Raw genomic sequence first — 12108 nt, forward strand, 5'->3', positions numbered from 1 at the left:
CTGACACACACTTTACTATGTTTAAAATAATAACTGGTTGTTCATCAAATGAGTCATCCATCCACATATAAAATTGTGCTTAAATGTGCACAAATTCATTTCTGGATGTCGCACCTCACACAAAATAGCATAGAGACATATCTAAAATGTCCATTAAAAAGCTAGTCTGTCAATCTGCACCAGCTAGCGTTGCGTTTGAATTTGGCTCTGACTACGGCATAAAATTATTTCGACGGCTGATGGCTGATTCCTGAGAAAAAAAAGGAAAAAAAGGAGGAAAGCGAGCCGAATGTAATGCTTTCACACACATTCTCATCTCCTTTCATCTTGTTCCTCCAGCACATACTGTTTATGTTGCCAGAATAAAATAGGCTAGAGAGCACTCAACTGAAAATCCCATTGAGAAGAAAAGACACTCAAGCTTTCCTTTAACTTCAGACGGCGCTATTTAAACAAAATACAAACATATCAGTGTGGGAAATATAGGCTCGTCTCATGCTTCCAGTCAATTTTATCTTTTGGCAAATGAAGGGATGATATGAAACGCCATAAAAAAGACTGCCATCAAATTTATTAAATGTTCCCGTGAACGATTTTGTCTATTATGTACAACCCATTTGAGACTTTCTCTCGAGGAGTAAAAGAGGCATTTCATTTTGTAAACATCCAATAATAAGACAACAAATAAAAATATTAATGCAGCAGTCTTAAATCATTCATTTTCCTTTGCACTGCCTCAGGCTCTGGGCTCAGGGTTCATTTATGGCAAAGCCCAACACATGCAAAAACCAAAAGATCTCATCCAGCATTTCCAGCAGTAATGATAAGTGAGAACAGCAAACTCGTACAGAGCTGACACTCAGTTGATGTTTGTTCTCTCTTTGATTTCTTGCCAATGTCTCATCGACAATGTGGGCTAGCCCACCAGGGGAAGTGATTTGTTTCTCAGAGTTAAAATGTAGGCACTCATCAAACAGTAAGGTGCTCTGGATGAAAGCATCCACCAAATGGTGTTATTTTTTTGTGGCACATTAACGAGCATTTGGACTGTATCTGTGATAAACTGTCTAGACCAGCTGCACCTCCACTCCCAATCAATCTGGATTTAGTGGAGGAGAATCTCAGATAATCATTATTCTCCAGTAAAAAATAACAGCTCGTTTTTGTTGTAAAAGTTGCTTTAGTCTGAAAAATATGAGTATACACGAGTTACCAAGGCTGTCAGTACCTTTGAGGTCATGTCCTCTGTAAAATTCTTTTGAATCTTTGGGGGTTATAACAACCCTGGGGGAGTTAAAAACGTTGACATTTTAAAGGATGATTTCATTATTTTCAGACCCCTTACTGTATCCATCAGGGTTCAGTAGTTCTCTACCACAATTTTATGCTGGGTAGCAGCATTGAAACAGCATTTAGATGTCTGTGTTGGGAAATCAATTTCAAATTTCTGGTGTTTCTACTCAGGTTTTTTTAATGTGCAAATTGTAAACATGCATAAAGATAAGGGCTGGGACTCCTGCGTTCCTCAACAATAACACAAACTTCACAATCCACCTGTCCATTCAAGAAGTTGTCTGTTTTGTAGAAGAATTAAAAAATGTCTCATGCTGTAGTTGTGGCGGAGCCTGGTCAGTAGGCTTTGAAGCAAGAATAGTAATGAGTCTTCTCTCCAACAGAGAGCTGCTGCTGACTCACTGGACTTACACATCAAAAGATTCTTTAAAGGCAATAAGGGACATAAAAAACAGAACTAGACAGAAGTCCAAGATATCTCTGCTAACACCATCTGTCTAGCATCTCTAGCAAAGTCCTGCAGTAATTTATGCATGAACAGGCTGTTCACTGTGAAAAACTGAAACAATGTCTGTCAATCCTGATCCAAGAAACATCACATCTCAATGATTTTTAACACATCGTTGTCAGACTCCATCCCATTTTCATATCTGGATGTTTTACTCTTTTCCTGTCCCTCTCACCATGCTCATTATTTTCAGCAAAAGGCATTTGTTTTCATCTGTACACTCCCAGCCCAGCAACAAATGTCACACAAACAAAGTTAGCTATAAGCAGTAGCATTTAGCTGCTAAAGAGGCAGATATTTGGGAGCTGGAGGAGCCCAAACACAAAGCTAAAACAAGAGTGAATCCAAATAAAGGCTAATTTTGACCTCTATTTACATGTGTGAATAGGCAACTGTTTGCTAAAAGTTTGCCATATCATGTGATAATTTAGCATTGACATTAGTTGCACTGCCCCAAGTGGTCAGAAAAAGAAAAATTAATTAATGCATATGTGAGGTCAGGGAAAGATTGGGACTACAGTTTTAGACAGAAAAAAAAGTAAACATTAAGCATAGGTCGTTAACAGCCCTGTCTTTGGCACTCCTGTTGTATGTTCTTGCTCTGCCTGCTGTGATATACTGCCAGTTTTTGTTTACATGCGCAGAGCCTCATCAATTAGTTCCCCAGGGCAGAATAAAGGTTATCTAATAGATGTTTCAGCAGCTCTGACATCAAACAGTAGATACAAAACTGACACCACACAGTGGTTATTTGGAAATGATGTGGATGAAAGAAATTCAAATTCTCCTCCTCAGAGAGACAGCTGAATTTAATGAGCGATAAGTCATTTAATGGGAATCATATCGCTGACAACATTTCTTTTTTTATTGTAATACGGATTTACCAGCCAGCACTAGCAATTAAAACCAAACTCAGACGGACAACTTCTTAATATTTTCTGTTGCTACCTTCTTTGTTTAGTAAAATCAGAGCCTAACTAACTTTCTTATATTCACTCTAAACAGTTCCTGAAGCTGCTTTAATATGTTTCTAAACACACAAGGTCTGGAGGAAGGCCTGCATAAAAAAACTGTGAAACACACACACACACACACACACACACACACACAAACAGCATATATACAGGGAGCTTAACTCGTCACTTTGCCAATATTGTTTCAACTGTGATGTTAATAGAGCAAAGTCAGGTGAAGATTTAATTGAAATTGAAGGAGAGAGAGAGGGAGAGACAAAGAGAAGAGATGAGTAATGATAGAAGAAGAAAAACAGGGCAGAGACTGCATTCATACAGTATCTGTCACTGCATGTGTGTGTGTGTCGGTGTGTGTGTGTGTGTGTGTGTGTGTGTGTGTGTGTGTGTGTGTGTGTGTGTGTGTGTTGCCTGAGGAACAGTTGATGGATTTGCTGCTTGACTGCTCACACAGATTGGTGCCTGCTGTGATGGCAGCCTTGAACTGAAATTACGTGCACACTCACGCACACGCACGCACACAAAAAGAGAACTACACATAATTGCAATTTCTTTGTGTGCAAGCGCGTTTGTGTGTGTTCTTAAGTTTGGACGAGCGGGTGTGTTGCCTTTAGGAGGCCATTTCAAAGTGCTGTGGAAGGATGGAAGAACACCAGCCAAAGGCCAAGCGAGGCACCGGAGAGGATGAGACAATTGAACTGGTTCAAAAGGCTGTGTTTATGTGTTCGTTAATAGCAGTTTATTATCTTCTGACAGTTGCTTTCTCATTTTCATTTAATCAGTTACAAGGTGACTGGCTTCTCCAGTTATTATCCTTTTTCTAAAGTGGTGAAATGAGATATAAATACAGCAGAGCAGAAAAAACACAGATTAATTTCTACAATCTAGAGAGAGCTTTGTTTTACATAAGAGCTTGATGACATGTAGATTGTGAATTATGTGCATGGATGAGATTAATGTGTTGTCTTGATATGTGTGGTGATGATATGTGTTGTTCCAGTGGACTGGTGTGTAGAGGAGATTTTCTGAGCTGCGAGCTAGTTTGTGCCAACAAGGGATGTATATAAGGATGGAGGAGAATGAAATGAACATCCAACTACACCACCTGCAGAACGTAACTGCAGGAAGTGTTGTGAACTGACTAGAAAAGACACACAGGTTCTCCACTAAAATACTGTGTTGTTAAAAAATCAAAATAAGTTTTATAGTAAAATCCAACCAACAACTAGATCAATTGCTAAAGGAAAGTACAGTGAGTTTACATGTGGGGTTAGTAAATACATTCTTTCTAATAAAAGTAGATCAATCTAACCACTATATGCAGTGGGGGGGCATTACCCAGGATGGCTTCCTTCTCAGGCCAGTACTCCAAACTTAAAAACAACACAACGTGCACAGTTGGTTCAAATGAAGTTTGGAGCAAAAGCCGAACAAACTTTGGTGAACAACTTTAGGCAGTACAAAATATAGCAAAATAAATGATTGTAAAGCTTACACCAGCAGAACAGCAGCTGCCCTGAGACTGTACTCACTGTGCAACTCTGTACTTGTATTAAATTGGCTCTGCACCAAACATACACCATAAACAGATCGATGACCGTTGTTTGGCACCCCGCTTCCTACTTTATGGGAACGGCAAACACACATTTCAGCCAACTCACAGGTGAGCTCATTCAAACTAGACTGGTAGGGAAGCTGCAATCTTGAAACCAAAGCCACAAGTAGGAGCAAGAAAGCAGGTGCCTTAAATAACCCTGACACTGATTGAGACCAACTGGCAGGGTGAGTAAGGAAAGATGACAGGGAGTCATCTAATAGCCGTGAAGGAAACGTGTTCCCTACCACACATGCAAGTTTCATCTGTTGAGTTGGTCATTTTTTTCAACCAGGCTGTCAAAGCTGAGGGATTAAAAGCGGTTTGAAGTAGCTATGGTGTATATAGATATATTTACATATGAAGGTTTGTACGGAGATGTTTTTGCATTGTGTCCAGATACAGTACAAGGAAGGACAATCCTCCTCTGCAGTTTTGTGACAGAAAGGTGAAATGATTGAATGTAGTGACTAAGTGCTTCTGACTTCAGAATCAATGAAAAGAAGAAACTAAAATTTTCATCTGAACCACTGAAGTCCCACAGCAGTATACTGCAATTAAAATGAAACAACTCTCACATCCTGCTGGTAGTGTTGATACTCAGGTGTTTTATGGTGTATATGGAAACACAGTGTCTGGGTCTTAAAACCGATTTTGACCTATTAATTGTGTATTGTGAGAGTTTATGAGGTTGATTACTTCCTTTCGTGAATTTGAGGGCTCGTGAAAATAAAGTAAAACATCATCTGCATAATGTTTAATTGTGTGTCCTGGATTAGCACAATGAATTACCTTCTGCCAGACAGTGCCACAATGTGATTTATTTAAAATACCAAACAGTGATTGAGAAAGCAGGCGACCCTGTCTGGTCCCTCAGTTGTGTGAAACTTTGTGGTGAAACTTTTTGATAACTTGTTTGTATCCCCGTAAGCAGTGATAGTGTCCATCAGTATGTTTTGTCAAAATCTAATGAAGCTGTTTTTTTTTTTTTGCTACACTTTGACATGTTGATGCTTTTTCTTTCTTACGTCGTGTTTTTTATCCATCCTTCTTTCCCTTCATTCATTCTTTCTTTCTTTTTTTTTCAAAAGTGGTGCATCAGGGAGCAGCAGCGAATCAGAGAGCAGCTCAGAGTCGGACACAGACGAGTCAGAGAGCAGCTCCAGTGACAGCGAGTATAACCAGGCCTCCCGCACACACACTCCAGAGGTAAGATGACGTGTATTCCCTGTAACTGTGTGCACACAGTAGATAACATGAGGATGACATATATGAAATGGATAGGATAAGCACAATTCAGCTTTTTTGAAATTCAAATTTCTTTTGAGAAGAGAAGCAAATTAAAGTTTTTGTGGACAAAACTATTATGTAACATGTCAAACTGATTACAATATTCAATATTATGCTTCATTTAGTGAGAAATAAATGGAAAAAATAAGTTCAGAAGATAATAATTCTATAATGTATATAGATTTTTATGTTTATATATTACATCACATCATCATTTAGTTGGTGCTGTGGTCCAATTAAAAAAAATTCACAGAATTTTCATACAGTGGGACGAGAGCTAGAGGCCCTCAAGAAGATATTCCAATCACAATAGGAGAAAAAAGTAGCATTTTATTATTATTAACCTTAATTAATGGATTATGCCACATGCATATTTATAACCCTAATTTAGAGACAACAAATCATTACTGGATTCTTCAAATTTTGTTTATACCATCTGTCACAATCTTATATTGCTGGTTCCCTTTTTTATGAAAGCCAGAGATTTGATTTTGGAGAACAAATCCCAGTTAAAAATTCAGCAATTCAACAAAAAAAATAATGATAATGTGTCCAATTTTGTTTACATTTCCTAAAAAGACAGATGCAATCCCATTCCTTCTTTATTCTCCTTTATTCACTACTATTCATTTCACTGTGAGTGTGAATGCCCGTACACTGAATGGTCTCTTCCCTCTGGGTGTCTCTGGGTGGTGGTCTGAAAGTCATAGAAATCGAACTGCAGTAAACTGACTTGTAACATTGTTTATCACATTATTTTAATGGCTCCACACTGCCTGGTTTCATGCACTTTGCAGTTATAAAGAAACAGAAATGCAGTGAAACAGGGAGAAAACCATATCTGCGGAGCAGCAGATGCAACACATATACACTACAGTAAAACAACCCACAACATCAAGCTGTTTTCAAGATCTCAGATTTTTTAATGTTTGAAAAAACTGAACATTTTATAAATTGATATTTATTAATTAATTCCCCTTTTAGTTGCATCAAATTTCAAATCTGTATCTTCCCTTTAGTAGTTTATCACTGCATTAAGTCATGTTATGACAGTGACACCAAAGATACAAAAGGAGATTTCACAGAGATTTACTTCTGAAATATTCAATAATCTGTGAGAGTTTTTCTTTCCTTTAGCCTGAGCCGCCCTCCACCAACAAGTGGCAGCTGGACAGCTGGCTGAACAAGGTCCAAGCTCAAACCAAACCTCTGGTTCCCCCACAGCAAGAACATCATGGTACAGGTTGGTAGATATGGAGATATATAGCCATTGCTTTTAACAGTAAGTAAAAAAAAAAGTAAGTTAACATACTTTGGTTTGATTCTAAAAACTTATTCTGCTGCTCAGGCTCCATCAACCAGGGTCCAGAGACTTTCTCTCCAGGGAATGAAGCACCAGGAGTGGGTACGGCTGCCAAGGCCAAGCTCTGCGGATCCAATAGCACCCCTGTTCCAGCTGCACCAGCAGTGGAGCACAAGGATACGAGGGGAGCTTTCTGGTATTTGGGATAATTTGCCAAAAGTATCTTTTCGAGTAACATCTTTAAAATAAATTAATGGCTCACTGACAGATGAATAAAAAAATTACAGACAACAAGTGACAACAACGTGTTTCTATCCAGAAAAGACATGAAAGAAAAATAATTTCTTGCTTCCCACAGCCCGGGCAGAGAGAAGGCCAAGGCCAAACTCAGCCAGAAGACCTCAGGGGAGGGCCAGAGGGCGAAGATGAGGCTGTCGCCGGGCCTGTTGTCAGGGCCAGAGGTCACGACCCCGAGGAGGAACACCACAGGGAAGAAACAGCCCAGACGGACAGAGAGGTCAAACAGTGCGGAGGATAATCAGAACCAGACATGGAGCAGAGCAAACCAGCACAGGTGAGGAAGGAAGGAAGTGACATTTTCTTTATATTTTTATATTTCTTTATATTTTTAATACATTGATAGCTGCACATAACACCTAATAAAGCTTAAGGCTTATTTACATTGTGGACATTGTTAGAAAGGGTAAAGAGTATGATGAAAGTCAGGCTAAACACATTAACAAGACTAAGAATCTACAGTCATGCTAGCAGCTCTATGAGCCCCTGTGATGCTAATGTCAGCGTGCTAACATGCGCACAAATACAGTGCTAAGATACTGATGTAAAGCATGTCCAAAGTTTACCACGGTCATCATCTTAGGTGAACTAAACAGCAAGGAAGTACAGCAGAGGCTGATGGGAATTGCATTATTCTTTGTTTTTGCTCATACACCAAAGTATTGGAGGAAATAAAATTTTGGCCTGATGATGGCGCTAGTGTATTAAACCACAGCAAGAATTTGTTCTGTTGAAATTTCCGCAAGGGCTGCTTCCCTGATCAAGAGCAAGGGACAGAAGAAAAAGTTTTTGTGTTGGACAGGGGGTCAGAGAAAGGGAAGGGTTATATATTTTCATTTTTGCTTAAGGGAAGGTAGGAACGTTTTTTTGTTTTAGCACTGACAGAGTTGATGCTTGGAGCAGCGTCACACATTTGGTGGCTGTAGTGGACCTGAGCATTTACCATTTCTTTATTCAAAAACAGGGAGTGGCTGTATTTTTTCTCTCAGGTGATGTTTGCCATACATCTGTTAGGTTCAGATATTGTAGGAAGCATATTGCATCTTCCCAAGTCTAAGCAAATTTTGATTAGACTGAGAAAGGCATTGCTTTTTTTTATGAAGTAAAACATTCAGCCCCCTCCCCAACCTAACAATTTTCATACACTTGAAGTATTTTCAGTGCCATGGCCTCTCTGGAAAGCTGATTATCCAACATACATACCTAAATAATGAAGTAGTTATTGCTGCAATTTCTGCCTGACCTTCCTTAATTAAAAGTTCAGTCTATTTTCTCACTTTGATGGATCCAATAAAAATAGCATCAGTTTTGTGATAGACCTAAGCTGTGTTCCTCACAGGAGAAAAACCAATCACTGCCAACTACTGCATTGTCAGTCATGTTGTGTTTGCTGGGATGTGGCAGAAGATTCTTCACCAGAGACCATGGTCTGATCTGAAGTCTGTGTTTGAAAATTTAGAAATAAAGAAAGATTCTTTTGTTTTAAATGTTTGCTGTGTTAACTACAATCAAACTTCACCATTGTCTACAAAAAAAGAAATACGAAAATGACAAAAGCTGTCCTTTTGTTGTTCAGTTGTTTTTATTCTACAGGTTCTACAGTCAGTCAGTTCATTCAGTAGGTCAAAGAGTGAGTTGACAAATGTACTTTGTTAATACTTAACTATGTTTCAAATCAAGTACAACAAGTACAACTTTCACTTGTATTGGAGTCATGTTTGACCAGGAGGACCTGTACTTTGGCTCAAGTAATGAAGTTGTGTACTTTGTCCACTTCTGCTGACATGTTATATATCAGTGGTTAAACTAACACAATTACACGTTACTACTCTGAGTTGTCACTTGGTGTTCAGAGCTAACAGAGGCCCCGCTGCATCATCAAGCTGTTTGGCAGCTAGCCACTGAACACATCTGTTGTGAAAAATGTTCAGACTGACTATAAGCCATACCAAACTGGCTGCTCAGCTTGACATTAGGCTAATTAGGAAAAAAAACAGACTTCCTAGTTTCTTTTCTTTATGCTCTTCTTCCTCTATCACCTCTTTCCTTCCCACTTTTCATTTTTAACTTACCACATCCAAACAAGTTCAGCTGCATACATGCTGTTTTCAATTATTTCATGCTGTCATATATTTTTTCATTTTAACACACATTTGCCCCCTGCAGCTGACCGTGGCAAACTTCTGCTGTTTGTCAGAGTGAAACTGCACAACAGTAGCAGTGCCTTGCTCAAGGGTGAATCCAATTTGAATTGCGATGCCTTCTCTTACTGTGTTTTGTCCCACTGCAGCCCTGCAGCGCGGGAGAAGGACCTGTTGCCTCCCCCCTCCCTGGAGCATCAGAACCCCACAAGGCCGCGAAGCAAACCCCCCAGTGGGAAAACAGCCCCCAGGAAAGAACCTCGCAGTGCTACCAACTCAAACAACAACACAGTTACTCCACCAGCAGCGCTACAGCAGACCCCTGTGCCAATACCTGCTGTCAGTGTAAACCAGGTACGTTTTTGGGGCTGTGTGTGTGTTTGTGGGCGAATCATCAAAACAGAAAAAACAGCAAGTGTAGTTTTCCAACAATCCCTTTTACATCCAAATGACTTCCTAGAGGGAGAAAATACATAGAGACAGTTAGAGTGCATGACTCAAGCACTGATGGACTTTTTCCCTTCACTTAAACACATCTGGAAATGCAGTTCAATTCCTACACATATGTAACACATTGTCCATGTATCCTGTAATGATCATTTCATCTTATAGTTTCTGGACGATTTGTCAAAAGTCGTAAAACTCTCCTGCATAAAAACGGTATTATTACATGATTATTATTATGGCTCAACACTGACTGGTTTTATCGAAGTATGGAAAGTGTGAGAGGGAGAGAGGGAGAGAGAGAACTGAAGGGAAGAGGTAGAACTGGATCATTGTCCGTCATTTTCACCTATAATGCGTCAACACTCTGTGGTTTTATGAAGATTAGGTAGTTTGAAGGAGGGAGAAAAAAGAAAGAAAGAGAGAAAGAAAGAAAGAAAGAAAGAAAATCACTTAAATGTTTACATATATATAATAAGACATATGTAAAAAAGGACAGGAAAAAAAACATACAAAAAAAAATAGCTACACAAAAATATCATGTTAAGTATTTGACAATGCATTCAAAGTCTGGCTTATTCCCAGTGTCAATAAAGACTAACTTTTCCTCAGGCTGTTAGTCACCAACCTCTCTGGTTAAAGCCTGAGCCCTGTTGTAGAGGGTCGACACCATGGACTGTAAATAAAGATGGACGATGTCACCCGCAGATTTCTGTAGAGCGGTTTTGAAGCTCACCGTCGCCATCTTGCCAGTGCCTGACTCCACCTAACTAATGCAAAAATGGGCAAAGAGGTAGGGGGAGTGTTGAGCTGAGACTTTGGTGGATGCTGGTTTGTTGCAAGCATACGCTCACCCACCTGTCACTCAAAGTGTCCACGCCTTCAATTATGCAGAACTTTAACCCACTTTTGGATTCATCCTCAAGTGGACATTTGAAAAACTGCAGTTTTTGGCACTTCAGTGTTGGCTTCATTTGTCAGCCCCGGAGGTTGCCGCTTGGTTGAGACCTGACCTGAGCCTAGTGGGGTTCAACGGGTCGGACCAGGTTTGGATAAAAATTTATAATTGATGTTCGGGTTTGAATCGGGTTTAGTCACGTCAACGGTCGTTTACAAGGTGCCCAAACATGTAATCAGGGTGATAACTCCTTAAATATTTCAGCAGTTCTCAGTAATATTAAAACGACGACTCTGTGACACTAAAAACGAGCAAACAGAAAGACAAGACTTACAAAAGTGACCTGTGCACAACACGTCTGACCCTGACATGTGCCTCCTCCTCAACAGCCATTCAGACCTCCAACTTCACTTCATTCTTACATGTAATTCATTATTTAATTTGTTATATTCTGCTTAGTAAAAGAGTTTTAAAAAAGGATTCTGCTGATCCCACTACGAAGCCGTTCCTCAGCTGCTGTGTTTGACTTCATTTAAGGTTAGAAGGTAAAAAATCTCGACTCAACCATGATACAAAATCACTCTGAATAGTGATACGAAGTGTCATTTTATCATCATCACTTAACAACCTGTCCACACTCGCACCATCTGACAAATACCCCTGTATTACTCATGCATATAACCTTACGTGAATTACCTGGAAGTCCAGAGGAGTGCTAACATCAACCTGTGCTCTGCCGTGACATTTGATCCAGTGCCTGTCTCTCTGTAGCTGTGCAGAGCAGCTGGCTAATGTTAGCGTCAACAGAACTTTCCATAATAAAAAGGGCTTAAGAAAGGAAATGCTTTTACCAGCAGTGTAAATAATCATTCTACACAGGACAGTTTTTTTTCCCTCTTTTTTCTTTTTCAACAAAAACACAACATGGCATTTATTGAGAATGGATTTTTGCAGATGGCAACATGCACTGGAGCGGTTCCAGGAGCTTGAGAAGACTGTCGCCTCGTTCCTGCCAAGAGAATGGGTTTAGCTGTAGACTGGGAACATGAGCGCTGTTTTCTCTGCTGCATCTGCCTCTGTAGTTGCTTTTCTCGTGTTGATTTTACACACACAGCTCTGCCCTTCACTTCCTTTAGTTTCACAGAAGAATCATCGAACATTTCACATCTAAAATCAAGAATTCAACATTTGAGGCACAACTTTGATTGGAAACAAGACAGAGCAAGAGACACAGCTGTATCTATACCAAGGAAATCAACTGAGCAGACTGTGGCTGGTTTTTACTGGCACATATTTTTCACACATGCAGAATAAGTGTAAAGGGTGTTAAATTGATGGAAATGCATAAACAGCTTTAAGAAAGGTTGAT

At 39.6% G+C, this 12108-nt stretch overlaps 1 protein-coding gene across 1 annotated transcript in view; it reads left to right on the plus strand.

The window, feature by feature from the left end:
• The window catches only part of aff2 (AF4/FMR2 family, member 2), a 155527-nt gene that overhangs the window by 114487 nt on the left and 28932 nt on the right, over positions 1-12108 (plus strand). Inside the window, exons 10-14 of the mRNA XM_087170998.1 lie at positions 5458-5575; positions 6794-6899; positions 7005-7155; positions 7318-7533; positions 9547-9751. Of these exons, the coding sequence (XP_087027124.1) occupies positions 5458-5575; positions 6794-6899; positions 7005-7155; positions 7318-7533; positions 9547-9751 (796 nt within the window). The remainder of the gene's footprint in view (positions 1-5457; positions 5576-6793; positions 6900-7004; positions 7156-7317; positions 7534-9546; positions 9752-12108) is intronic.

This window comes from Seriola lalandi, unplaced genomic scaffold, assembly GCF_002814215.2.
Source record: "Seriola lalandi dorsalis isolate HSWRI2012SDOR001 ecotype SW California unplaced genomic scaffold, Sedor1 jcf7180002054971, whole genome shotgun sequence".
Taxonomy (NCBI): domain Eukaryota; kingdom Metazoa; phylum Chordata; class Actinopteri; order Carangiformes; family Carangidae; genus Seriola; species Seriola lalandi.